The sequence below is a fragment of the Natrix helvetica genome, assembly GCF_964273705.1.
Source record: "Natrix helvetica genome assembly, chromosome: 1".
NCBI lineage: Eukaryota > Metazoa > Chordata > Lepidosauria > Squamata > Natricidae > Natrix > Natrix helvetica.
Window position 1 is genome coordinate 366,076,725 of NC_138548.1, and position 27,242 is coordinate 366,103,966.

The following is a 27,242-nucleotide window of genomic DNA, read 5'->3' on the forward strand; positions in this document are numbered from 1 at the left end:
AGGCTGCGGGAGAGTCGTTGGGGAGGGGGGGGAGATCCAGACGTGCCCCCCGATGAGTGGGGGGGGCTCTTCCCGGGCAAAGGGAGGCGGACGAGGGAGAGACCCGCGACCGGCCTTCCTCCGGCTGCAACCCCAGGTCCCATGCTCCCCAGCCGCCCTCTCCCTGCAGGGGGAAGCGAAGATGCCAGGAAGATGGCGGGGGGGGAGGGTCGGCCTTGCAGGGGCCCAGCAGGAGAGGAGAGAAGCCGGGCGAGGAGGAGGCAGGATTCGCACCAGGCTCCCCGAGGGCCCGATCCTGTCTCTGGAGTGGGGGGAGAAGCGGGGCGGCCTCTCCAGCTGCCTCCTTCCCGGCCCTGCGCTGGGATGAGCCGCTTGGGTGAACCTTGAAGAATGGAAATGGGGCATCCTCATTCAGGGTCATTTCATTGGGTGTGACCAAACCTGCATGGTTTTTGTACACTTGTTTGGGGTGTGGAGGTTGTGCGATATCTGGTTGGAGGTCAAAATATATTTAAAAAGAAAGCCCTTCTTTGTGATGAGGAAGAAATAGGGAATGCATTTGTTGGCTTTTCCAAATTCTTGGTGGAAATTAGTCCCATATTTTGCAACACACACACACACACACAGAGTACAGGATTCATTTGCTCAAAGCCACTTAAATTCTACTTCAGTAAAGTACACTTCTTCCTTCCATGGGAATAAGTGTTGTTCAATGGTTAAATTCCCCCGCACTCTAATTGTTGGGATTTATTTATTTTCTTTTTGCCTTCTCAGATACGCAGACTAGGAGCCATTTGTACGCCGTCATGAACCCGAATTATTTCATGGGGAAAGAGGACGGAATAAGGTACCGTGGTCAGGGTCCTATGAATGAAAAGGCATTTGGAGATCCCCAAGATTCTTGGGACCTGTTTGGAGTTGCCTTACAGGGCAGAGACGGAATGGAGACACAGCGTTTACCAAGTGAGGGAACTGGAAAAGGCCCTTCTGCTGTTCATGGGGAGATGTGGGCAAGATCTGGGCAGATCCTGGAGGAGGAAACCATCATTTATTCAGAGGTTCAGGCCTGCAATTTCAGGAGCCTCCAGTACCAGGAGGCTGAGGGTCCCCGAGGACTTTGCAGCCGACTCCATGACTTTTGTAGGCGATGGTTGAGACCAGAAAAGCACACCAAAGCCCAGATGCTGGACCTGGTGGTTCTGGAGCAGCTCTTGGCCCTTCTTCCCCTGTCGATGAAAAGCTGGGTGCGGGAGTGTGGAGCAGAGACCAGCTCCCAGGCGGTGGCCCTGGCGGAAGGCTTCCTCCTGAGCCAGGCGGAGGAGCAGAAGGAGCAGGCCGAGTTGCAGGTGAGCAATTAGGCAATAAAGAATGGGTTTGAATACTTCCCCCTTACTTACCAGACTTCTCTGCATTATTAATACATCTGGAGATGTCCCGCCAATTCTTGTAGGACATCATTCCATTGGTTTTTCTCTCTCAACCTCACTGATGGATGTTGGGGGCTTTGGAGTTGTGTTCAGAGAACAAGAATCCACTTGGTGTTGTGTGGTGTCTGTTAATTCTTTTCTCCTTCCTCCTATTTCAAGTCCACTGGGGAGATCAGAGATCCTGAGAGAAGTAGTAATACATCAAATCCCCATCAAGAGCTGTTTTTTGGGAGGATCTCTGAGGAAGATCCAGGTCGGGACTGCTCAGGAGGTAATCAAAGATCCTTCCATTATCCAGAAGGATCCCAGCTGTCTCATCTTCTCTGTGATGACTATTATATAGATCTTTCCATTCCTTTAATACTGCATTTTAAAATTCTGGATCCCTCACAGGGGTGCATCAAATGAAGTCGTCTCCTCCTCATGATGAAGCTGAAACCATAGTTGAAACTCCAAATCAAGTAAGTGGAGGAAATGAATTCATTAGACTTGTAAGCTTCCTTTTGCTCAGGAGTCAAGTTGATTTGCCAGTGTATTTACTTATGTTTGAGCAGTGTTGTCCTATTCTAAATCAAATAATTATGAAAATTATCTCTTGAAAGATTTTTTTATATAAAGATTTTTTTATTTTCATAACATATAGCCACATGTATACTATTACATAACCACCATAATATTATATTATTAATTGTTTATATCAATTTGTCTTACCATCAACTCCCCAAAACAATTATTGGCTCTTCTCCTAACCCATACACCATATCCATCACTTTCTTCTCCCTCTCTCTTCCTCCTCCCTACCTCCTTTCTTCCCTCTGTCGTCCTTCTCTTTTCTACTTCCCCTTTCTCTCTCCCCTTTTCACTCCTTCCTTCTCTCCTCCTCTTCCCCCCCCCCCCCACTTCACACTCTTCATCTCATTTAGTTGGTGTATTTCAGCCTCTGAGCGAGCTCCATTTTATGTTGATGGCATTTATAATTCCTCTCTTGAAAGATTTTATGAAGAATTAATTATTGAAAACTAGGCAGAGTAATTAGCACAAGGAGAGTTAAATAACAATCTTCAACAACAATTTCCTAATAAGAATCTGAACCACATCCTGTACGTTGCTTGGGAACACAATAATAACTCCGTCCAAACAAGAGGGGGAAATGGAAGGAGAGAGTCCTACATTCATCATCATTTTTAAAAAGCCTTGTTTACAACCAACGATAAGAAAAATAAGCCAATCAGACCATTAAAATCTAATGAAGATAGCCAGATAGAAAAGTCTCTTAAAGTAAAAATTGCCCTGGAATTGCACATAATCAAAGCCCTTGTGGCTTGCAAAGTAATTTCTAAACCTCTGCTTTCTGCCTGGATTTGGAAGCCAAGCTATGTAGCTTTCCAAAAGCTGAGAAATGTCCCCAGAAAATTTTCTCTTTCTTCTCTCCTGTTCAGCCAATCCCTCAAACTACCAACAGTTTCCTTCCAATCTGAGGAAGGAGGGTTGTGTTGTCCCTCGATATTGATGGCATCCCACCCAATCTCTGGCTGCATCTCCCAGCACTTTCCTAGAAGAGTTGAGCACAAACAGGATTGGTCCTTCAACAGACACAAAAAGCCCTTTGCTGAAATGCTAGAAAGAATGTCCATCTCTCATTTACTTCTGCAAACACATGGAGGACTGAAGTCACTGAGAGCTAGGGATTCCAAGGCCCATCTGCAATTGGGAAGATGGATGGGCAGATACTTACTGATGAAGATTCATATATGAATAGAATAGGATAGAATGGAATAATAGAATGGAATAGGAATGGAATTCTTTATTGGCCAAGTGTGATTGGACAAACAATGAATTTGTCTTTGGTGCATATGCTCTCAATGTCCATAAAATGACAAGATACATTAGTCAAGAATCATAAGATACAACACTTAATGATAGTCATAGGTTACAAATAAGCAAACAAGAAACAATATCAATATAAATAGTAAGGGTACAAGCAACAAAGTTACAGTCCTGCAGTCATAAGTGGGAGGAGATGGGTGATAGGAACGATGAAAAGACTAATAGTAATAGAATGCAGTCTTCGTGAATGGTTTGACAGTGGTGAGGAAATTATTTATTTAGCAGAATGATGGCGTTCAGGAAAAAACTGTCCTTGGGTCGAGTTGTCTTGGTGTGCAGTGCTCTTTAGCGTCGTTTTGAGGGTAGGAGTTGAAACAATTTATGTCCAGGATGAGAGGGGTCTGTAAATATTTTCACGGCCCTCTTTTTGACTCGTGCAGTGTACATGCTATCATGTCTCCCCTAGTCCTTCTTTTCATTAAACTAGACATACCCAGTTCCTGCAACCGTTCTTCATATGTTTTAGTCTCCAGTCCCCTAATCATCTTTGTTGCTCTTCTCTGCACTCTTTCTAGAGTCTCAACATCTTTTTTACATTGTGGCGACCAGAACTGAATGCAGTATTCCAAGTGTGGCCTCACCAAGGCATTATAAAGCAGCATCAACACTTCACGTGATCTTGATTCTATCCCTCTGTTGATGCAGCCTAGGACTGCGTTGGCTTTTTTGGCAGCTGCTGCACACGGCTGGCTCCTATTTAAATGGTTGTCCACTAGGACACCAAGATCCCTTTCACAGTTACTACTACTGAGCAAGGTACCATCTATACTGTACCTGTGCATTTCGTTTTGGTTGCCTAAATGTAGAACCTTACTCTTTTCACCATTGAATTTCATTTTATTAGATAGTGCCCAATGTTCAAGTTTGTCAAGATCCTTCTGTATCTTAAGCCTATCTTCTGGAGTGTTGGCTATTCCTGCCAGCTTGGTCCTCAATGGAAGGCAGGTTGGCAGTAATTGTTTTTTCTGCAGTTCTGATTATCCTCTGAAGTCTGTGTCTGTCTTGTTGGGTTACAGAACCAAATCAGTTATAGAGGTGCAGATGACCGACTCAATAATTCCTCTGTAGAACTGTATCAGCAGCTCCTTGCGCAGTTGCAGCTTCCCGAGTTGGTGCAGAAAGAACATTTTTTGTTGTGCTTTTCTGATGACGTTTTTGATGTTAGGTGTCTGTTGTGGCCCAGCAGAATCTGTTGGAGCTGCTGAGGGACTCAGATAGCGACGAACCCTATGAGTCGCCTATCGAAGAGATGGAGGACCCTGGGCAGGGTTCAGACCCAGAGCAGGGACCAGAGAGGCTGGTTGGCTGCCAGGAGGCACCTGAGGCATGGAGCAGTGGGGAAGATCAAAGGGAGTTTGTCCCTGACGCAAGATTAAGAAGGGCGGAGAAACGAAGGCAACAGCTGCTCCGGAGACAAGCTCCTAAGAGATAATCAAGCCCAGGTGGTTGTGGCTTGACCCCTCCCAAGAGCATATATAAGAAGAGACTTTGGGAGGAGGCTTTTTGCAGGACACAACCGTTCATAGTAATCTGGAGAACTCTTTGCTTGATCTGGTTAAAAGCCTAAAAAATCCAGAGGTAGGTGAAGCACGCAGTTCTCCTGCCTCATAGTAGAGGGCGCTTTTTTTAGAGGCTTCACCTCTGTCATTCTGTTTAAAGCTGCAGCGTTGCGCCCGCTCTTCCTCCGTTTCTGATGCCCCCCACCCCACGCTCCCTCTTTTCCTTCAGATTTCCTTTTTTTCTTTTTCCTTTAGTAAATGCAATGCCAGTTGCCATTTCGATTGAGTCTTCTCTGTTGAGTTAATCTTGCATGAATTGAAAAGGGAGGAAGGTTGGGGAGGGGGGGAATGCGAGCCTACCAAATATTCCGACAAATAGGTGGGTTAGTCAGTGGGGTGTCGGGGGAGGAGAGAATGCCTGAGCTCTGCCACGGGCGAAAGAAAGTGCTTTCCCCCATGGTCCGGGCCAAGCTGCAAATGATGGATTGGCTTAGATCTGGCGTTTCTTGGTGGGCTGAAAGGCGAAGGGAAAAGAAAGTCTTTTGCCATGCCGGGAAATGTCATGGCAAAAGAAGCAGCTGGTGAGGTTGCCGGGAGAGAGCCTGGGAAGAAAGGTGCGCGCGCAGAGTAGAGGAATCTAAGGCGAAAACAGCACGTGGCTCTCCCCGACGAGCTTCCTCGCCCCTTGCTGCTTTTCTCCGGTTGTTGTGTTTTGTTGGAAGTTGCCCCCCCCACCTGCTGGAGTGTGGATGGCAATCGCGCTTTTTATTATCCGAGGTGGGCTAATAATAGAATCCAGTCATTTCTCCTGAGCTAAGGCCATGCTTATTCTCTTTTACCCACCTGAAGTTCCTTTGGTAACAGTCGGGGATGGCTGCTCCCTCCTCCCCAAGCTCCAGGAGGAACATGTTTATTCTTCATTGTTTTCTAATTTCTACCCACCCCTACCTGCCATTGAGGGCTTTAAGCATACTGCTGCTGAGAGATACACTGGGGGAAAGAGTAGGAATCCCTCTTCCCCCCTTGCCTTTCATCTCTCCTCCTTTTCCTCCATTCCGAATTAAATATGCAGAAAACTTCACCTGAAGCAACTTTTGCAGGTCAACATAAATACGTCTGTATTAGAAATGCTCCTTATTCAACGTCTTATGCAAACATCCAGTGCAGGCAACATATATTAAATTAATTATTAATATTTAACTTGCCTTAAATACATTCCAAAACTTCTACCCAGGGTTGTAGGGGACGATATGTTTTCAATAGTGTATGCCATTCCCTACTAAACTTTATTACTGATAGCTGTTCATTTCCAAGTAGAACTGAAGTAGAATATTAATTCTCGCCATTTTCTATGCAATTGCAAAAAGATCAAAGATGTCACAGTCCTCCCTTCATGACGATCATTTGTCGTGTTTCAATAGGAGGCAGGTAGTCCTGAACCTATGACCACAATTGAACCTAAAATTTTATTTTGCACAGTAAAACAGTTAACTGAATTTTGCCCCACTCTACGACTTTTCTTGTTGCAGTTGTTAAGTGAATCACTGCAGGTGTTAAGTTACTAACACGGTTGTTAAGTGAATCTGGCTTCCTCCATTGACTTTGCTTGTCTACTGTCATAAGGTTGCACAAAGTGATCACGTGACTCCAGGACCCGGCAACCGTCATAAATATGAACCAGTTGCCAAGCATCTGAATTTTGATCATGTGACCATGGGGATACTGCAATGGTCATAAGTGAAAACCGGTCTTAAGTCACTTTTTTCAGTGGTGTAACTTTGAATAGTCACTAAATGAACAGTTGTAAGTTGAGGACTACCTGTATGCTGTTGAAGTACTGGAATGTCTTTGTTATATTTTGTAAATGTAAAATGTTTCTGTTCCTCAGCATCTTGGGTAATGCCTGCACAATTGTGGAATCTTTGTGTTACCGCAGTTGCCTTGTGATTCCACCAGGGAAAGTACTGAATTTTTGAAGATCCATGTGGATCTCCATCCACGCAGACAATGCCAGAAACTAAACTCTTTGGTGATTCTGTATGAGAGTTAAAAGTGCAATCATTCATTTTTTCCCCCCCTACCTTTTCCACTTTCAAAAATGGAGGATTACATTTCTAAACTAACAGATTTTACTAAACTGGACTTTCAATCAAAGATGGAGGTAATACTTAAAGGAAGACCAACGCCGGAGCTAAAGGGCCTGCTTCAGAGGAATAAACAGACTACCCGCTCTTTCCAAACGGAGTGGTACACACGAAAAGCCTGGCTGTGTGGATGTTCAGTAAGAAACCGCCTTTTCTGCTTTCCCTGCCTTCTTTTCTCGACTTGCGACAGTGTCTGGACTCAGATGGGATATTGTGACCTGAAGAATTTGCAAAGAAGCCTTATCGTACATGAGCAGTCAACCACCCACATACATAGTCAGATCGCGCTAAAAACGTTCGACATGCCCAGTTTAGACATAACTTTAGACGAACAACGCAGACTCAACATCAACATCCACAATGCTAAGGTAAAGGAAAATCGAGAGATTTTAAAAGATCTCATCAATGTCACCTGCTTCCTCGCCAAACAACAGCTGGCATTTCATGGAAATGATGATAGTACAGACTCTACCAATCGTGGAAACTGTGTTGAACTCTTACATGCTTTTGCTGAGAAAGATGACAGGCTAGCTAAACATTTGAAAACATCCACTGTATTTTCCGGCTTGTCAAACAGAATGCAGAATGATTTAATTGAAGCGATCAGTGATGTCATTAGAAATAACATTAAAAAAGAGATCAGTGCAACTCCATTTGTTGCTGTAGAAGTAGACGAGACCACCGATGTCACAAACCAAGCTCAGCTTTCTGTCATACTGCGGTATGTGGCTATGACTGATGCCAAATGTGAGGTGAAGGAGGCGTTTTTGGGATTTGATGATGTGAGTGAGGAGAGACGCGGTCCCGCAATTGCTGAGTATATCTTGAGAGTGTTGGAGAAGTATGACTGTGTTGGAAAGCTTGTAGCTCAGACCTACGATGGGGTCGCTGTAATGGCATCAGAACTTAATGACGTGCAAGCTAAAATAAAAGAAAAAGTGCCCGAAGCCATGTTCACACACTGTTACGCACACAATCTGAACTTGGTGCTTTTGCATTCAGCAAAGTGCATGCCGGAGTGTCGCACATTTTTTAAAACAGCTGAGGGACTAGTGTCATTTTTCAGCAATTCCACAAAGCGCACTCACTTGCTGGATGATGTTGTTAAGCGCCGTTTACCCAGAGCAGCGCCCACAAGATGGAGTTCTAACTCTAGGCTGGTGCAGACAATAAGCATGCACCAAAATGATCTGCGTGCGTTATTTCATGTCATCCTAGAAAATCCTGACAACTGGGACAATGACACACTAATGATGGCAGCAGGATACGATCGGTGGCTGTCAAAACCATCAACATGCTTTCTCCTTATGGCATATGAGGACATTTTCAATGAAACTGACACACTTTTTAAAGTACTGCAAAACCAAGTGATGGACATTGAATATTGTCTTGCACGCATCCACGACACCTTTACAGCTCTTGAGCGCATGAAACTGGAGTTCAACAGTTTATATGACCGATTTGAGAAGAAATGCAGCTCATTTGGCCTGACAGGGACTGGATGTAGAGAGTCGGTTATGTCTGAACAAAAACGAGTGTTTTGTAACATTTTGGAGAACATAAGCCATCAAATGCAGGCTAGGTTTGATCATTTTGGTGAGTTGACTTTCCTTGGTTTGGTGGATTGCGCAAAATTTAGTGAAATGTCCCGACGTTTTGATGACACAAAACTGCAGAGCCTTTCAAAATATGCCAGATTTTTTGACTTTGTGAAACTGAGGGCGGATCTCGTTGGACTGTACAGCTCACAAGTGATCAGGGATACATGTAAATCTCCTGCACAGCTTCTTAGCTTTTTGGCCCAGAAAGATCTCATTCAGACTGTTCCTCAGGCCACAAAGTTGCTCCAGCTTGTGCTCACTGTTCCAGCTATGAAAGTATCGGTGGAGCGGTCATTCTCAGCACTGAAGAGACTAAAAACATACAGTCGGAACAAGACCGATCAAGGACGACACTCTTCCCTGGCCGTGATCGCCATTGAGACAGAGAGACTTTTAAAATTAAAAGAAGACAATGAAAAATTCTACCAGCAAGTTATAGATGCTTTTGTTCAGAAGGAGCGCCGGATGGACTTCATTTATAAGTAATGGTAAGACCCATAACAACTTCATTTTTTTTTCAATCAAATGTGCCTTTTTGTGTGCTACAGTATGTGTAAAGAATGCTGATATTAGACCTTAAACATAACCTTTTAACTGCTGCCAATCAAATATTGAATAAGATAATTTGTAGGCTTTTAATGTTTGTAAATCTGATTGTGATGACATCAGTGCCTCACCAGCCATAAACCTCACTGCATGTCACTAGTAATAAGGATATACTAAATAGTACTATACTAGATCTTGCCTTTGTATAAATGCATGCTGTGAATATTTGTTTCCTGTAACACATATATGTTATGCTTTTTGTTATGCCTTTTGAAGTTGTAACACAAATATGCCACATTAGACCCTGATGTTTGTATGTCCTACAACCAAGGAAAATGCTGTTATTGGGGTCTGTAAAGTACCTGGCATTTGTCAAAACATATGCCTCACCTTTAATCTGTCCCCCTTCTGCATAAGAAGTATCTCATCTTTGATCTGTCCTCCTTCACAACAGGGGGCCAAATGGACAATTGTGAGAACAGAGGAAAGAGATAAGGCAGATAAGGCTAATGGAGGGGTATTGTATCCTTTTGCAGGTATATACAAAACCAATAAGGAAGCCAAGATGTTATTTTATGACTTTTTAAAAATATATTTTTTTTTTATTTTTTTAAAAACAAACAAAGCAGAACAACACATACAAAACAGAACACACACACACAAATTTCCACAATTTCATCAAGCATGTCATTTGGTTACAAGCTTTTGTGCATCAGTTTTTAAAATTGAGAATAAAATAACTGGTTATCCATTAAACATAACTAAATACTTCGTTGTCATTGAGCATTATGTGTTCAGATTACCATTAATATTCTTTCATTTCTAACAACCCTTATTTTCTTGAGTCCATAATTATCTATTAAGTAACCATAAATCTTTATAGAATTATATCACCTATCTCTAAAAAAGAAAAAGAGAGATTAATTCATATTGTACATCATTACTTTCAATTGACCATAATGTCACCAATCATCCACAACTCCAGAAATAATTTTCCATTGTTAATCTAAGTAGTAATTAAGTATTTCAATATGTATCAATTATTCATTACATCATCCTTAGTCCATTTAATATACAAAAATCTTTCCAATATAAAATGATCATTACATAGAATTATACCTAACATTCAAATCATCCCACATTATGTTCATTATTGTCCTTTACATATGGTATGAATAAGTACTCTATTTCATAACAAGAAACTTTCATAGCAATAACTATAACTTTCTAATAATACATGGGTAAATAGTTTCATCTCCAAGTTTTTTTGTCTAACCATTGGTAAAACAAATCCCATACTTTATAAAATTGCTCGTCTTCTAGTTCTCTAATTTCAAATGTAAGTTTACTCATTTCAGCACATTCCATTATTTTCCGAATAGTTTCCTCCTGTGTTGGTATTTTCTCATTTTTCCAATTTTTGGCAAATACAATTCTAGCAGCTGTTAAAACATTTACAATCAAATATTTCAACTCCTTATTGTATGTTTCTGATATTATTCCCAATAAAAAGAGTTCTGGTTATAAGTCTGTGTTTATGTATCATTTTCCCCAGCCACATGTGGATTTTAGTCCAATATCTTTTAGCTTCCGTACAAGTCCACCACATGTGGCAATATGTGCCCGGTGTCTGATGACATTTCCAGCATTTTTTGGATTTGTTCTTAGACATTCTTGCTATTCTTGTTGGGGATAAGTGCCTCCTGTAAAACATCTTATACAAATTCTCTTTATATGCAGTTGACATTGTCATTTTATAGTTTTGAGACTATAGTTTTTGCCATTTCTCTAGGTCAATCCCATGCCCAAAGTTTTTACCCAAAGCTAACATAGTTTCTTTGACTTGTTCTTCCTGTAGCTTCACCTCTAATAGGTAGCCATAAAGTTTTTAAATTACTTTTTCATCAGTACCTGTTAAGATTTTATCTAATTCAGTCATTTTATCATAAAAACGCTCCATTTTTCGATCTTCATTGTATTTAGAATGTATTTGCACATATGAATACCAATTATTCAATATCTTCCTGTTTGAAGTCTTGAATAAATTTGAGTTCACCCTCCGTATTTAATAATTCAGCATATCTAACTGTTTGTTCCTTTTTGTATATTATTGAATATATTTTGTATATTATTGAATATGAAAAAGCTTCAATGGTTGATATCCAGACTGGAAATTTTAAATAGTGTAACCTCTTAACCTTCTCCCAGTTTAATAACAAAGCCTCTCTTATATAATGCCTTCTAAAGTAACCATGTGCTTTGGTTCCCTTATACCAGTGATAGCGAACCTTTTTTTGGCTTGCGTGCCATAAATGGGGGGAGCGCAGGGGGGGGGCGCATGTGCAGGCGTGCCGCACCCATAATGCAATGCGCAACCCCCACATTTGCATGCTTTTTTCGCCCTCCCCAGGCTCCAGTGGCTTTATAGGAGCATGGGGAGGGCGAAAACAGCCTTCCCCGCCACCCCGGAAGCCCTCCGGAGGCTTCAGGGACCTTCAGGAAGCTTCCCTGAAGCCTCCGAAGCAGTCAAAACGACCCTCCGAGCAAACTTCTGGTTTGCTCAGAGGGTCGTTTGAAGCGCTCCGAAGGCTTTCAGGGACCTTCAGGAGGCTTCCCCGAAGCCTTCGGAGCGCTCAAAAGGACCCTCCGAGCAAACCGGAAGTGACTTCCGGTTTGCTCAGAGAGTCGTTTTGAGCGCTCTGAAGGCTTCAGGGACCTTCAGGAGGCTTCCCTGAAGCCTCCGGAGCACTCAAAACAACCCTCCGAGCAAACTGGAAGTCCATTCCCGAACTTCCGGTTTGCCCTTTGGGTCTTTTTTTTTGCGTTCCGGAGGCTTCAGGGAAGCTCATGAAGCCTCTGGGGAGGGGGAGGCTCTTTTCGCCCTCCCCAGGCTCCTATAAAGCCTCTGGAGCCTGGGGAGGGTGAAAAATGGCTTTAAAAAAGGGTGACCTCAGCTGGCCAGCGCGCACGCTGTCCAGCTGACAGGGCAGTGTCTTACGTGCCCTGACAAATGGCTCCACGTGCCCCCAGTGTCACGTGTGCCATAGGTTCGCCATCACTGCCTTATACCATAAAAATGCATGCCATCCCAACAGCAAATCATGACCCTCTAAGTTCAAAAGCCTAACATTTCTTAACATTATCCATTCCTTAATTCACATCACACTTGTTGCCTGGTAGTATAGCTCCCAGTCAGGTAAGCCCAGCCCTCCTCTTGATTTAGCATCTTGCAACACTTTACGTTTTATTCTTGCTTTTTTCCCCTGCCATATATATTTCAACACCATTTTATTTAAATCTTCAAAATAGTCTTTCCCCAACCTAATTGGGATTGTCTGGAACAGGTATAAGATTCTAGGTAAAATGTTCATTTTAATTGTTGAAATTCTCCCAATCATTGATAATTGAAAATTTTCCCATTTCATCAAATCCATTGCAATTTGTTGCTTCAATCTAAGATAGTTAACCTCTTTGAGAGTACTACATCTAGCCGTTAGAAAGATCCCCAAATATTTGACCTTATTCGTAACTTGCATTTCCAAAATTTCTGCCAATTCTTCTTTTTATTTTAATGGTATATTTTTTGTCAAAATCTTTGTTTTATCTTTATTTATTTTCAAGCCTGCTGATTTTCCATACTGCTCAATTCTTTCTATCAATTTAGGTGCAGATTCAAGGGGCTCCTTGAGAATGAAAACTAAATCATCTGCAAATGCTTGCAACTTATATTCTTTTTTTTATAGTCATTCCCTTTATTTCTTCCTCTTCTCTAATCCTTCTATTTAAAACTTCTAACGTTAAGACAAAAAATAGTGGTGATAATGGGCAGCCTTGTCTCGTGCCTCTTTTTATTTCAATGGGATCTGTCAGTTCTCCATTTATCATTATCTTAGCTGTTTCCTTGTGATATATCGTTTGTATAGCTTGAATAAAATTCTTACCAAAGTTCATTTGTTCCATTTGTTGTATCATAAACAGCCAGTTCACATTACCAAAAGCCTTCTGCGCATCAAGAAACATCAAGGCCATTTGCTTTTCAGGGTGGGCCTCATAATATTCCAAGGTATCCAAAATTATTCTTACATTATCTGTCAGCCTCTGTTTCGCATTTGCTTTCGGCTGCCATTGAAATGGGGAGGGGGCCCCTGGTATTTGGGAGGGGAAGCTTTTGTACAGGAGAGATTGTAAAGGGGGAGTATTGGTCAAACCTTCTACTGCGCAAGCTGAAGATTAGCGGTTGGTGTCGGTCAAGGCCAACCGTCCGCATACCTTCCTGATGATGCTCCTTGAAGATGGAACTCACATGACGCCTAAGGGATTTGCAGATTGGACAGTGGGATGAGGGTTGCCAGGGGGAGGGGGTTGGTCACATATTGATATGTATGATTTCGCGCGCTTATGCTTCAGATCTTGCTTTGCTTAACTACTATCTTTTCATAACCGTAAGAGTTAATTTTGAAAAACTGAGTTAAATGGTTTCTTTCTTGGTTAGTGAGGGAGGCCGGCTTGACATTAAGCAAGATCTCACTTTCACACTCATCCCGGAGCTAACCTTCCAAGGGGAGTGTAAATAAAACTAAAACCTTCAAAGGAATGTCTTACCCAGGCAGCGATCAAGAGGACAACTTGGGGGCAGTTGCATCCTCGTGTCCCTTGGAGATGGAGTGGATGGCGGATCAAAATCCAAATTCTGGCTGGAGTTACCACAAGGCGACATCGGCAGCCGACAGCTGCTTGGCAGGATGCCGACGAGGAGAACCTTATGTCCCAGGCTATGAAACTCTTTCAAGAGGCTTGTGAGAGGCGATGGTTATGCAAGAGCAATCCTGAAAGAGAAGTTGATCTCCCAGACCCAGAGGAGAGAACTGCAGAAGCCCTGTTCCGCCCAAGAGGGGCACTGGGGGCAGACAGTGGAGCACATCAGGATGGGGAAGCCGCGAGAGCCCTTCCAAGAGGAGGAGGGCCCCCCGTAGACACCAGATGGCAAAAGTTCCTCCGCTTGGTGTGAAATTTGGAAGTGATCCAGAGGAACTAGGATTTTTCCTGGTCCAAGTCTGGAATTTAATGCAACAGTTCGGAGAGGATCTCCCCACAGAAGAAGCCAATGTAAGAGTGGTTACCATGGCGTTGGAGAACAAGGCAGCGGCATGGATGGTTGCCCTGCACAACGATGACTCCCCCCTACTGAGAGACTATAATAGGTTTATGGCCACCCTGAGGAAACGCTTTGATGACCTGCTCATGGAGCGGAAGGCCAGAACCAGAATGAAAACCCTTACTTGGGAAGAGCCCAGTGGCTGATTACATACAAGAGTTTCGTGAATTGTCCGTTTATATGACGGGGTGGTTGGAAGAAGCTTTAATGGACAGCTTCATGGATGGGTTAAACAAAGATATATACCAAAACTCTGTAAATAACCCCCCCCCGTAACTTCAATCACTGGTACGAATTGGCAGCAGACATGGAGATCAATCTAGCCAGAGACAAGTACCGCAAAAATAGTGAGAAAGAGAAAGCCACCCCCTCCAACCCCCCCCAAAGGAACTCCGAAGGGAGAGAAAAGTTGGTCTGCAAGCAAGCCCGGGTCTACCACCTGCTTCCGTTGCGAAAAGGAGGGGCACTGGGCAGCAAATTGCCGCTCTAAAATTGGCCCAAAGCCCTCTGCCGGGGGGAGAGGAAGCCAGATAAGCAACCCGGGAAGAGAAGGGACACTGCCAAGAAAGGTGTGGAACCTGTTGCACAATCCCCTCCCATCCCGAGAGAAGAAGAACCGTCCTCATCGGGGAAAGTGAAACCGAATCCGATGACCATCTGGTAAGTTCCCGATCGGGCCCCATGATCATCCCAGTAGAACTTAAAGTGCCCTTTACTGGCGCCCAAGTAAAAATGCTGGCCCTTTTAGACTCAGGATGCACATGTTGCATTGTTAGCCCCAAAGTGGTGGAAAAAATGGGCTTGAAACAGAACTTTGAAAGTCCCCATTGCTTTTTGCCAGCTTGATTGGTCTATAGCTGGGGGGGGGGGGGAGGCTGCCCATTTTGTGACTGAACCTATAGACATGTGGATGGGAGATCACCAAGAAACATTAAATTTCATTGTGGCCCAGGGGATGGACCGACCTCTCATACTGGGTTTACCCTGGTTGTGTAAATGAAACCCACATATCAACTGGAAAAAAGGGTGGTTGCGCATCCAATCCGCTAAACCCCCAGAAGGAGATGGGAGGGTTTCCAATATTACCAATGCTGAACCTAACCTAGCGGCCCCGCTGCAGGAAAAAATTGAGGGGGAGGAGAAAATCCCAAAAGAATATTGGGACCTAAAGGACGTTTTCAGTGAAAAATCCTCTGATAAATTACCCCCTCACCGCGCGACGGATTGTAGCATTGAGATCCTCCCAGGAGTAAAACTTCCAAAACCCCAGATTTACTCAATGACCCCACGCGACATGGAGGAATTACGGAAGTTTATTGACAAAAATTTGAAAAGGGGATTTATTGAAACTGCTAGGCCATGTGCGGCGTCCCTGTGTTGTTCAGAGAAAAGAAAGATGGCTCCTTTTGCCTCTGTGTAAATTACAAGAACCTCAATTCGATGTGCGTTGAAAATGTATACCCCCTCCCTCTGATGAATAATATGTTGGCCCAATTGGGTAAAGGGAAGATCTTCACGAAATTGGACCTAAGAGAGGCTTACTACAGAGTCAGAATCAAACAGGGCGATGAATGGAAAACTGCTTTCAACTGCCCACTCGGGTGTTTTCAATTCAGAGTATTCCCAGATCTTGCTTTGCTTAGCTACTATCTTTTCATAACCAGTAAAAGTACTCTTAATTCTGAAAAATGGAGTTAAGTGGTCTTTTTTGGTTACAGAGGGAGGCTGTCTTGACATTATCTCTAATTTGTCTCTTTGGTAAAAAACCATTTTTGTCCGGGTGGATAAACCCATTTAAATATTTTTTAAGCCTCTTTGCCAGTATGGATGCAAATAACTTATAATTTGAGTTTAACAAGGAAATTGGTCTATAGTTCTTAATTTGCGTAAGGTCTGCCTCCTCTTTAGGTAGCAATGTAATGTATGCTTCTAACCATGAGTTAGGTATTTTACTTTCAACCATTCATTCATGACTTCTAACAGGGGAAGAGACAAGGATTCCTCTAGTATTTTGTAGAATTCCACTGGTAAGCCATCCGGTCCCGGGGCCTTCCCATTATTTTGTCTTTTAAGAGCTTCAGTTAGCTCCATCATTGTTATTTTACCTTCTAATATAGTTCTAGTATCATTTGGTATTTGGGGGAGATTGGCATTCTGTAAGTATTGTTTAACTGCTTCCTCTTCTATATTCTCTTGTTTATACAACTTGGCATAATAGTCTTGTATGATTTTCTTCTTTTCCACATTTCCATAGTGCATTTGTCCTTGTTCATCTTTTAGTTGTTGTATTTTCTTGATCTCTCTCTCCTTTCTCAGTTTATATGCCAACCATCTGCCTGGTTTATTTGCATTTTCAAAGTAATTGTTTAGCGCCTCTAATTTTTTGTGCCTCCTTTTCCAGTAAGTCCATTTTGTGTTTGATTGTATCCATTTTTATTTTAATCTCTTTCTTTTGTGGAAATTTCTGTAGTTCTTTTTCCAGTATTATATAGTCTTTTTCTAAGTCTTTAGATATTTGTCTTTTCTTTAAGTTTCTCATTCTTGTATAGTCTATTATCAGACCTCTAGAAAAGCCCTTCATTGTGTCCCAAAGATTCTGCAAGGATGTACCTTCTTTTTTATTTTCTTTAAAGAAGAAAGTCAATTCCTTTTGCATTTTCTGTACAAAGTCTTTCTCTTTTAATATCGTGTTGTTTAATGTCCATCTAGATCTTGTTCTTTGAGCTCTCCATTTTATTATAATTAGATTGTGGTCCGCCCAAGTACTTGGTTCAATTTCCACTTCTTGTACATTACCAAATAAATCCATTGAGGCCCAAATCATATCAAATCTAGAGAATGATAGGTGTCTATTTGAATAGAAGGTATATTGTTTTTTGGTAGGATTTCTTTCTCTCCAGACATCTTTTAGATTTATTTCATCCATCATCCTGAAGAAGGATTTCGGGAGTGTTTTTCTATTTAATTTTATTGTTTTATGAGTTTTATAATCCATGTTCTGATTTGTAATGCCATTAAAATCTCCCATTATACAAATATCAGCATAATCTAAGTCACATATTTTCTTGTGGACTTTTTTATAAAATTCATCTTATTTTTCATTAGGTGCGTAGATTGCAATTAAAAGTATTTTCCTTGTATTATCCATAATTTACACCATCAAGATTCTTCCATCTTCATCTGTGTGAATTTGTTTCGCTGGGATTTTGTCTTTAATATAAAAGATCACTCCTCTTTTCTTACAGTCCGCCAAGGAGGTAAACATTTTTCCAAGTTTTGGTTGTACTAATAAGTGACCGTATCTTTGTTGAATATGTACTTCTTGAAAGCAAATTATATCTAATTTTAACTTTTCTAATTTGTGAAATATTTTCCTTCTTTTGATTGCCGAATTAAGTCCATTTATATTAATTGAAAGCAGTTTTATTCCTTCCATCATTATGTTTTATATATAGGACTTATAGCTCTAGTTCAGTGATGGCGAACCTATGGCACGCGTGCCACAGGTGGCAGGCGGAGCCATTTGTCAGGGCACACGAGTTTTTAAAAGCCATTTTTTCACCGTTTTTAAAAGCCATTTTTTCGCCCTCCCCAGGCTCCAGAGGCTTTATAGGAGCCTGGGGAGGGCGAAAAGAGCCTCCCCCGCCCCCCGGAGGCTTCCCTGACGCCTTCAGAGCGCTCAAAATGACCCTCCGAGCAAAACCGGAAATGACTTCCGGTTTGCTCGGAAGGTCATTTTGAGGGCTCCGAAGGCATCAGGGAAGCCTCCGGACCGTCCCTGAAGCCTTCGGAACACTTAAAACGACCCTCCGAGCAAACCGGAAGTGCTTCCGGTTTGCTCGGAGGGTCGTTTTAAGTGTTCCGAAGGCATCAGGGAAGCCTCCGGATGGTGCCTGAGGCCTCCGGAGGGCGTCCGGGGGGGCGGGGGAGGCTCTTTTCGCCCTCCCCAGGCTCCTATAAAGCCTCTGGAGCCTGGGGAGGGTGAAAAAGCATGTAAAAATGGGGGGGTCGTGCCTGTTGTGCGCGCATGCGCACTGGGGGGTCACGCATTGCATTATGGGTGCGGCATGCCCACACACGACCCCCCTGCGCTCCCCCCACTTGTGGCACGTGATCCAAAAAAGGTTCGCCATCGCTGCTCTAGTTGACCTTGGTTCCCGTTCTCTGATCTCTACACCCCCTACGGCACCTTCTTCAATGTCAATCCCACCTACAGCACCCTCCATCTTCTCAGTTTCAGTCATGGGTATATCTAACAATTGCACCGGTAGTTTCTCTTTTCCAGATTTCTCGGCCTTTCCTCTCAAATGTTCTATATAAAAGGCTTCTGCTTTTTCAATTGTATCAATTCTGTACCTTTGTCCTTTCCATAGAACTATTAAACCTTCCGGTATCAGCCATCTATAGTTAACTCCTATTTTAAGTAAAATTGTGGTCAGGAATTGATATTTTCTTCTCTTCTCTCTCACTCTTCTTGGAATTTGCTTTAAAACTACAATCTCCTTGCCTTTATATTCCAATTTTCTATCTCTTATTTTCTGCAATATTTGTAGTTTCAATGCTTTTTTAGTAAATCTTACATGGACTTCCCTTTGGAGAGAATTTCTCGTTGCATATTTTGTATTTACTCAAAATGTCTCATCTATGCCATCCAACATCTTCTCTTGAGATATCTCTAATACCTCTGTCAGGATTTCAGTTATTATTTGTGGCAAATTTTCTCCCTTTTCTTCTATTATATTTTGAAATCTGAAGAAGTATTTAGAGCGCTCCATCTCCCATCCTAGTATTGCGCTGCTTTCTGTTTCCATTTCACTCAGTCTACAGTCAAGTTCTTCATCCCTCTTCTCTGTTTGTTCCTCTCTTTCAGCAATTTTTTGCATTCTGTCTTCTTGTTTTATCATCCATTGCTGTATGTTTTCTATCTTTCCCTCTGTTTTGCCTGTTTTTTGTTCTATATTCCCAATTCGCTGATCCATTGTCTCCATCCTCTTTTCCATATTTTCAGACTTCTTTACAAGCATATCTAGTTTTTCATCAGTGCTTATTTGAAATTTTTGTATTGCTTGCATAATTGCCTCTAGTGATGTAGCCTTCTTTTTTTCCTGCTGGATCATCGTTTGTATTGATCTTTGTCCTCCTGTAGGAGAGGAGGCAGGGGTTGTTGTTGCAGAGCCCACTGGTGTTGTCTTTCTACTCAACTTCCTAATTTATTCTCTCTTTTTCTTTTCGTAGCTCAGTCCAATTGAAATTAACTATAAGGGAGAAAAGGAAAAAGGAAAGAAAAAGGAAAGAGAGAGGAGAGAAAAAAGCGTGTAGAATAAGAATAAGAGTAAGTAGGTAGAGGAAGTAAGCAGGGAGGTCAAAATTAAGATTAAAAAAGGATATAGAAAATGTGGTAAAAAATAAAAGAAGAAAAAGCAAAAAGACAATAAAAATCTTAACCACCTTGTCCAATTAGTTCCAAATCTTAAGGTCCAATTTTTTAAAAAATAAAAAAGAGAAAAAGGAAAAAAGAAAAGCAAGGGAATTGGAACCTTATAAAAATAAGCGTAGATAAAAGAAGAGGGGGAAAAAAGGAAAACTTTGCTTACAGAATCTTTTAGTTTAGTCCATTTAGATTTAAAAACAAACCATCCAGATGTCTCATATACCTCAAATATCTCAAAAGGGTAGGAAGAGGAACAAGAAAAAAAACCAATATTCAACACTTCAAAACTTCAAGGCTTCAACAAAAAAAGGAAGTAGGGCGAACAAAAAAAATCATCACATCCCAGGCAGAATAATATAAACACTATCAGCCAAAAATAGGGAGGAGAGAGTTCAAAAGTTTTTTTCCTTTTTGATGTAGAGATCTTTCCAAGGTCACTCCAATTTTCCCTTAAGCATTTTCATTCATCTTCCAAAATAGGTTTCCAGACACTAAAGATCCACAAGAAACATCTGCATAAACAACTTGTGATTCTTGCCTCTTATCAGGCCTTAACCTTGAATGAAAGAGTTTCTCTCTAAACAATTCCAGTAGTAAGATTTGGTAACATTGTTTCAAAATCCACTAGATGGCAGTGTTAAATCGTATCCAATCCCAAGGCCCTTAGAACTCTGCCTTTAAAAAGAAATATTCCAAAGAGAAAAAAATCCCAAGGACTAAAGAAACAATAAGAGAAGGGGAAAAGGCATAATAAAAAAAAAGGAATAGGTCCAGTCAAGTCACTTCCAAAAATCAAAAAGTTAGAAATAAAAAGAAGGCTTCAGCAACGAATCCACATTAAGTTGTAACAAAAGTCCAGTCTGGCTTCCGGTAATTAAAAGGGGGGGAAAACCCAGACAGTTTCAATTAACCATGCTCAAGCCCACCGCTAATTCTCTGGTTATACTCTATTTTCCTTAAATCTCCAAGTTTAGGGTGTTCTCTTTACAATAAAAAAAACTTTATAGAAAGTCACACCAAAAACAGCATGACTCTCTCCTGCTCTTGCTTTACGGAGCTGGCAGCAGCTTCGGCAGCCTAGGGGCTGGCTCTTGATTGCTGGCAAAATGAGTTTTTTCCCGGGTCTCCAGAGACTTTGCGGATGTCTCTGGATCCCCTGGGCTTTCCCCTACCACCCACCGTCTCTTCGGGGCGGCTTGGGTCCAAATCAGGCCGTCCAGGCGATCCGGATTCAGCGGCTAATCCGTAGTAACCGGAAAGCCGCAGTAACACCACGACACGTAGCTCCTCCTTCCTATGACATTTCTAACTGTATAAAAAGGAGCTACACCTTCTCTGAAGTGTAGCTCTTCCCTGCATGTATCTTGTGTATGTTTGGAACAGTTGACCATTTAACCTTGATCAAGATTAAATGCTATGTTATTCAAGTTTCCATTTAAGTTTCTTGTTTGGCATTTATGAGCTTAAACTTATTATTTTCCAGTGTGAGTTTGCAAGATGGTCCAGAGATGGTATTATCACAGCCAATTGGCCTCGAGACTGGGTTGAAGCTGGAGCCACGCCTCTGGGCTCCTGTCCGCTGACTCCAGTTTCAAACCAGTCTGGCCAAAGAGAGGTTGTAAATTCTTGACTCCTGGTCTGATTCAACTTTTCTGGACCATCCTTGACTCAACTTGCTTCCTTCTCACAAGGAGACCCTTCCTTCACTTCCCAGTAAGTCCTTGCTATTAGCTGCGGTTTTTCCAGCTACTCGAGGGTTAAATCTCAGGGCTTGGAGGCTCCGGTGGCTGGGTCGCTGTCCCGGCAGCCATTTTGGTCGGCGACCACATAGAGCCCTGAGAGGGCAGATCGGCGCTGGTGGGGGCTAAAGAGCTCTGGTTTCCAGCCCGACAGCCCAGAAGCCTAAAAAGAGAGTGCTCCTTGCTGCAGCAGCATTAAAAGAGGGCGCAGAAGAGCGTGTGGGCCGTGCAAAGGCTGCAGAAGCCCCAGGAGCGGCAGAGGTGGCTGGGAAGCAGCGCGGCAGCAGCAGACTCCCTGAGAAGCCGCAGCAACCCCGAAACGCGCCCCAGCGGTGTTTTAAAATTCGGGGCGTGCGACGAAAGGAGTGAGGACCTTGCCATTCTAGCTGCGGAGGTGGGGGTGAGGAGCGAATCGCAGAAAACACGAGGAGTGGTCATAAGTAGTTGCGTGATGGGTAGATCCCTTCCCCCCCCATGTCTCCTGGGGAGGGGACTTCCACCAGGCAGCGTCCCACTGCCTCTTCCAGGAGTCTTAAGGCCTCTGCTGACACTCGCCCTTCCCGTGCCAGCCAAAAAGACAAAGCTAGGAGGCACGGGCTTGGTGAGAACTTTGTCCAGGGCAGAGAGGTTGAGGGTTCTACAGGGCAGGATCAGTCCCTCCCCCTCCAGGTGCAGATCACCCTTAGGGGGCCCTTCCAAGCAGGATTTTCCCCCAAGGTCACCAGATTCCTTGAGGGTGTGCAGTGGGGGGTTTCCCATTCCCCTCCCCTTTCCATAGAGGATTTTGACCAGGTAGATAACCAGCCTGGGTTTCTATCCCTAGAGACTCAGCTGGGAGGTAGAGATCCGTCCAGGCCAACCCTGGCACCTACCCCCAGCCATAGTCAGGTGCCTGGGGCATCCAGCTGGGACTCCTTAGATATGGAGGACCTGCCTGTGGGTCTTCAGAACCTCATTGAAAGCCATTGCATCTGGTGTGGCTGCAAGCATGCAGCGCTAGGGGCCTCGCTCTGCCTCTCAGGGCGAGGTCATGGTCCCAAGCTCTTCATCAGCCCAGTCACGGGGCCCTTCCCAGCCAGTCTGCCCCCCCTGGGTCCCCGTCCTTGGCAAGTGAGGGGTCTGACCTGGGGGACAAGGCGCAGCGTGGCCCAAATCTCTCTGAGGACGAGGAGGAACTGGAGCCTGAAACTCCAGCGTTCACGGGATTGTTCCCTCCTAACTTGTTGCGGTCCCTCCTACGCAAGGCGCATGCCACCGGTCAGCTGGGGGGGGGGGGGCAAGGAAGGTAAGCCAGCAAGGAAACCCCAGGGCCCAGTCTATTCCGAGCCCAAAGAGGTTAAGGAGGAGATTCCTGCTCCCGACTTATTCCTGGAAGTCGTTAAGAGACAGTGGGAGACCCCTGGGGCAGCAATGACAAACAGTTCTATAACATCGAACCAGATTTCTCCCAAGCATTGTAGATGCCCTCGGTGGATCTGCTGGTGATGGCCTTGGCTGCCCCAGCATTGCTGGTACCAAGGATGTGGCAGACAACCTGAAGGCAGAGGACAGGAAGGCAGAGATGATCCTCAGGAAGACCTTCCAGTTGTCGGCTTGGGCCATTAAGGCGGCGGCCTCCGCCTCGTTTTTCAACCGTACGGCCATCCTTTGGATGGAGCAGATTCAAGTGTGCATTCCACCAGAGGACGTACGCCTACACCAGGACATCAAGTTAGTGGTGGTTGCTCAATTCTCAGCTGATTTAAGGTAGTTAAACGCCATGAAGTTTGCTTCCAGGGTTATGGCATTGTCCTTCGCGTCGCATCGCCTCCTGTTGCTCCGTGGCTGGCAGGCAGACAACAAGGCGAAGTGGCAACTAGCGACAGCTGCCCTCTTCGGGACTTCCCTTGACCCCATCCTGGTGGAGGATAAGAACACGAAGAAGACGCTTCCAACATCGACCAAGAAGGCGGAGCAGAGGTCCACGTCCTATATATTGCAGGTCAGCACAGCGACCACAGGAACAGGACACCCACCAGAGCAGGTACCCAGGGGGCAGGGCCGATAGGCCATCCGACAGGGGATTCAATAGGGACAGACCCCGCTTCTAGCCTCAGGGCAAACGGCCCTTTTGAGGAGGGGGTGGTCACCCCTTCCGCCCGGGCAAGTAGGTCACCCGCGACCCCACCCATTGGTGACCACCTAGCTCTGTTCACAGATGCCTGGGCAGAAATATCCACGGATGCCTGTGTCCTCAGTACTGAGGACTCATGGTCTTCGCCTGGAACTCCTTTCCCTTCCCCCCAATTGTTTCCGGGTGTCCCCCCCCCCCCCCCCCCCGGCCAAAAACGTTGACAAGCGCCAGCAGATACGGCAGGCCATCCAGCACCTGCTCGACATTGCGGCCATAGAGAGAGTCCCTAAGGCGGGCAAGGGATTTTATTCAAACCTGTTCCTAGTGCCAAAATCATCGGGGGGATTGAGAGCCATTTTAGACCTAAAGCTCCTAAACCAATTCTTAGTGTATGGACGTTTTAAGATGGCTTCCCTTAAGTCCATTCTGGCAGGGATCCAGGAGGGGGTCTACATGGCATCCATTGATATCACAGAGGCCTACCTGCACATCCCCATCCTCCCTGAGCATAGGCGTTTTCTCCGTTTCTCCTTCTTAGGGCTTCACTACCAGTGCAGGGCTCTACCATTTGGGTTGGCTTCGGCCCCCAGGACCTTTACCAAGGTGTTAGGGGTAGCGGCCACCCATCTGAGGGAGATTCCCATCAGGCTTTTCTGCTACCTTGATGACATCCTTGTCCAGGGAGCGTCTCCTGCTCAGACTAGGTCAGACCTTCAGCAGGTCATTGACCTCCAGGGCTTAGGGTTCTCGATTAATTTCGAGAAGAGTACTCTCTCCCCATCCACCAGAATCCTAGATCTTGGGGCGGTGATTGATTCACGGTTGGGTCGAGTGTTTCTTTCCCCGGACCGCAGGTCCAGCTTGTTAAAGTTAATTAACCAGATCTGGAAGGATCGTTGTGTTCCCATAGCCCTTCTTTCCAGCTTGCTGGGAAAGTTCATCTCATGCATCGAAGTGGTCCCGTGGGCACGACTACATGCCAGGATGCTCCAATGGAGGCTGCTGCCATATCAGAGGGCCGATTCCAGAAACTCGACGCTCAAGGTATCAGCGACGCCGCAGGTGCTGATGTCTCTCAAGTGGTGGCTGTCCTCAGCTTTGCTCAAGGGCTGCGAATTCAGGGAACAAGAGTGCCTCATACTGATAACGGACGCCAGCCTGTTCGGTTGCAGGGTGACCCTAGGCTCCCAGCTGGCACAGGGCCGGTGGTCAAAGAACAACCTTCAACACAACATAAATTGGCTGGAACTTCGGGCAGTCCACCTTGCCCTATGACGGTTCCAAACCTCAGTAGAAGGTCATCACGTCCTCCTCTTAACAGATAACGTTGCAGCAAAGGCACACATCAATCGACAGGGGGGCACACGATCCAGGGCGTTGCACACCGAGGCGATGTCGCTGGAATATTGGGCAGAGAAACACCTGCGCTCCATCCGAGCGGAACATATCACCAGCGTCGACAACCATCAGGTGGACTGGCTGAGCCGGGAGACGGTAGACAACGGAAAGTGAAGTCTGTCCAAGGAGCTCTTCCAGAGGATCTGCCAGAGGTTCGGGAGACCGGTGGTGGACCTGTTCGCCACTCCGTCCAATGCTCAGCTGCCGTGGTTCTTCTCTCGGTTCCCAGCTCGGGGAACGGAGGAGGTCAACACCCTTCGCTCCAAGTGGCCAGTCAGGCTGCTGTACGCTTCCCCCCCCCCACCTCTCCTTCCTGGGGTCATCCAAAAGGTAGTTAGAGAGCAGGCCAAAGTAATCCTTGTAGCCCCTATTGGCCCAGGAGGGCTTAGTTCGTGGACCTGCTGAATCTGTTGGCAGGGAGACTGTGGAGGATTCCCCAGGGGGAGGTGAGATTGCTACAGGGGAAGTTGGTCCATCCAGATCCACAGTGGCTCCAACACCGTGTGGAGATTGAGCAGGAGCGCCTGAGAGACGCCCTCCTGTCCCAAAAGGTGATCAGAACCATTGAGGCCTCCCACAGACAGTCAACCAACAGGATTTACGATTCCACTTCGGAGACATTTGTCTCCTGGTGCCAGGCTGTCCACATGCCCCCCTCCAGGGCCATGGTCCCTCAAGTCCTGGATTTCCTCCAGGAGGGTCTGGACATGGGCCTGTCCCTAGCCACGGTTAAGAGACAGTTGGCAGCACTGGCCACGGTGCTACCTGGGGAGAGGCCCACTCCGCTACCTCGTTTGCCCTTAGTTAAGAAGTTCCTCAAGGGGGCAACCCATCTTCCTCCACCACCAGTTCCCGGGTTTCCTACGTGGCACCTTCCCAGGGTGCTATGGGCCCTTATCGCCGAGCCTTTTGAACGACTCTGGACAGTTAGCCGGAAGCTCCTCACTTGTAAGGTTGTGTTCCTGGTGGCTATCACCTCGGCCAGGCGAGTCTCGGAGCTGGGGGCTCTCTCCTCCAGGGAGGATCTATGCACGTTTCGCAATAACAGGGTAGTGCTATGCCTGGACCCGGCTTTCCTGCCAAAGGTAAACACGGTCTTCCACCGGGTGCAGGAGGTGGTTCTTCTGGACTTCTGTCCATACCCGACCAGGGAGCGGGAGCACAGTTGGCACCGTTTAGATGTAAGAAGGGCCTTACGGATTTACCTAAGGTAGACAGCGGAGTTTCATAGGTCTGAGGTTCTGTTTGTGTCATTCCAACCCTCGACGCTAGGGAAGTGGGTCTCCCCATCCACCATTAGCCGGTGGATCTGTCTGGCCATTGCCCTCGCCTATGAGGTGCAGAACTTGCCAGTTTCGGCAGGCATCACGGCCCACTCTACTAGGAGTGTGGCCACCTTGGCAGCCTGGGCCTCCCAGGCCCCTATAGAAAACATCTGCAGGGCAGCGACGTGGGCATCCCCGTCGCCCTTTATCCGACACTACAGGCTGGATTCCTTCGCATCTTCTGATGCGACGTTCGGCCACATGGTCCTGTAACAGGTCCTGTCGGATCAGTGAGGGCCCACCCTTGGGATGAAACTTGGGTATGTCCCATCTCTGGACCATCCTGCAAACTCACTCTGGAAAATGACAAATGGTCTTACCTGAACTGTTATTTTAAGAGGTGTTTGCAGGATGGGCCAGTTCTCACCCTAGGTTAGATAGACAGTATTGGGGGCTGGAGGTATCTCCTTTGTGACTTGTTTTCAGGATCTGGGGAGTGCATACTGCATTGAAACTGGAGTCAGAGGAGAGGAGCCCAGAGGCGTGGCTTCAGCTTCAACCCAGTCTCGAGGCCAATTGGCTGTGATAATACCATCTCTGGCCCATCCTGCAAACACCTCTTAAAATAACAGTTCAGGTAAGACCAACTGTCATTATTGGACCTTACGGTAGGGTTTCTCCTAAAGTCTACCACTATTTCTACAGTAGTTGCACAGACAGACACGGATAATAGGAAACTGGGATTACTTTCAGTGGATAGCATTGAAAGAGTACAGCACGTCGATGGGTGGTTCAAAATGTAAAAAATAAATGTTGATAAAACCTTTGTTCTTTTTGTTTTGGGAATTTCTAAATAATGAGATGTTCCTCCCAAGCCTATTTGGTTTTTTTTCCCCTTATTCAGGAAGGCCCCGTGTCCTTCGAGGAAGTGGATGTGTATTTCTCCGAGGTGGAGTGGTCTCACTTGGATCCTGACCAAAAAGCACTGCATTCAGAAGTCATGATGGAAAATAATAAGAACTTGGCCTCTCTGAGTA

The 27,242-nt window shown here is 45.0% G+C and overlaps 1 protein-coding gene across 1 annotated transcript; it reads left to right on the forward strand.

Annotated features, from left to right (window-relative positions):
* On the forward strand, positions 1-27,242 carry LOC309384779 (zinc finger MYM-type protein 1-like). Its single transcript, XM_081938546.1, has 6 exons — positions 1-136; positions 775-1,346; positions 1,587-1,698; positions 1,821-1,888; positions 6,918-9,046; positions 27,110-27,242. Exons 2-5 carry the CDS (start codon positions 807-809, stop codon positions 9,042-9,044), a joined length of 2,847 nt encoding a protein of 948 aa, XP_081794672.1. The 5' UTR covers positions 1-136; positions 775-806; the 3' UTR covers positions 9,045-9,046; positions 27,110-27,242.

Excerpts from the sequence above, each read along its gene's own strand:
- LOC309384779 (XM_081938546.1), top strand. The coding sequence starts at position 807 with ATGAACCCGAATTATTTCATGGGGAAAGAGGACGGAATAAGGTACCGT. Across the intron at positions 1,699-1,820 it reads AGGTCGGGACTGCTCAGGAG|GGGTGCATCAAATGAAGTCG; the intron begins GTAATCAAAGAT and ends GATCCCTCACAG. Across the intron at positions 1,889-6,917 it reads TAGTTGAAACTCCAAATCAA|GATTACATTTCTAAACTAAC; the intron begins GTAAGTGGAGGA and ends TCAAAAATGGAG.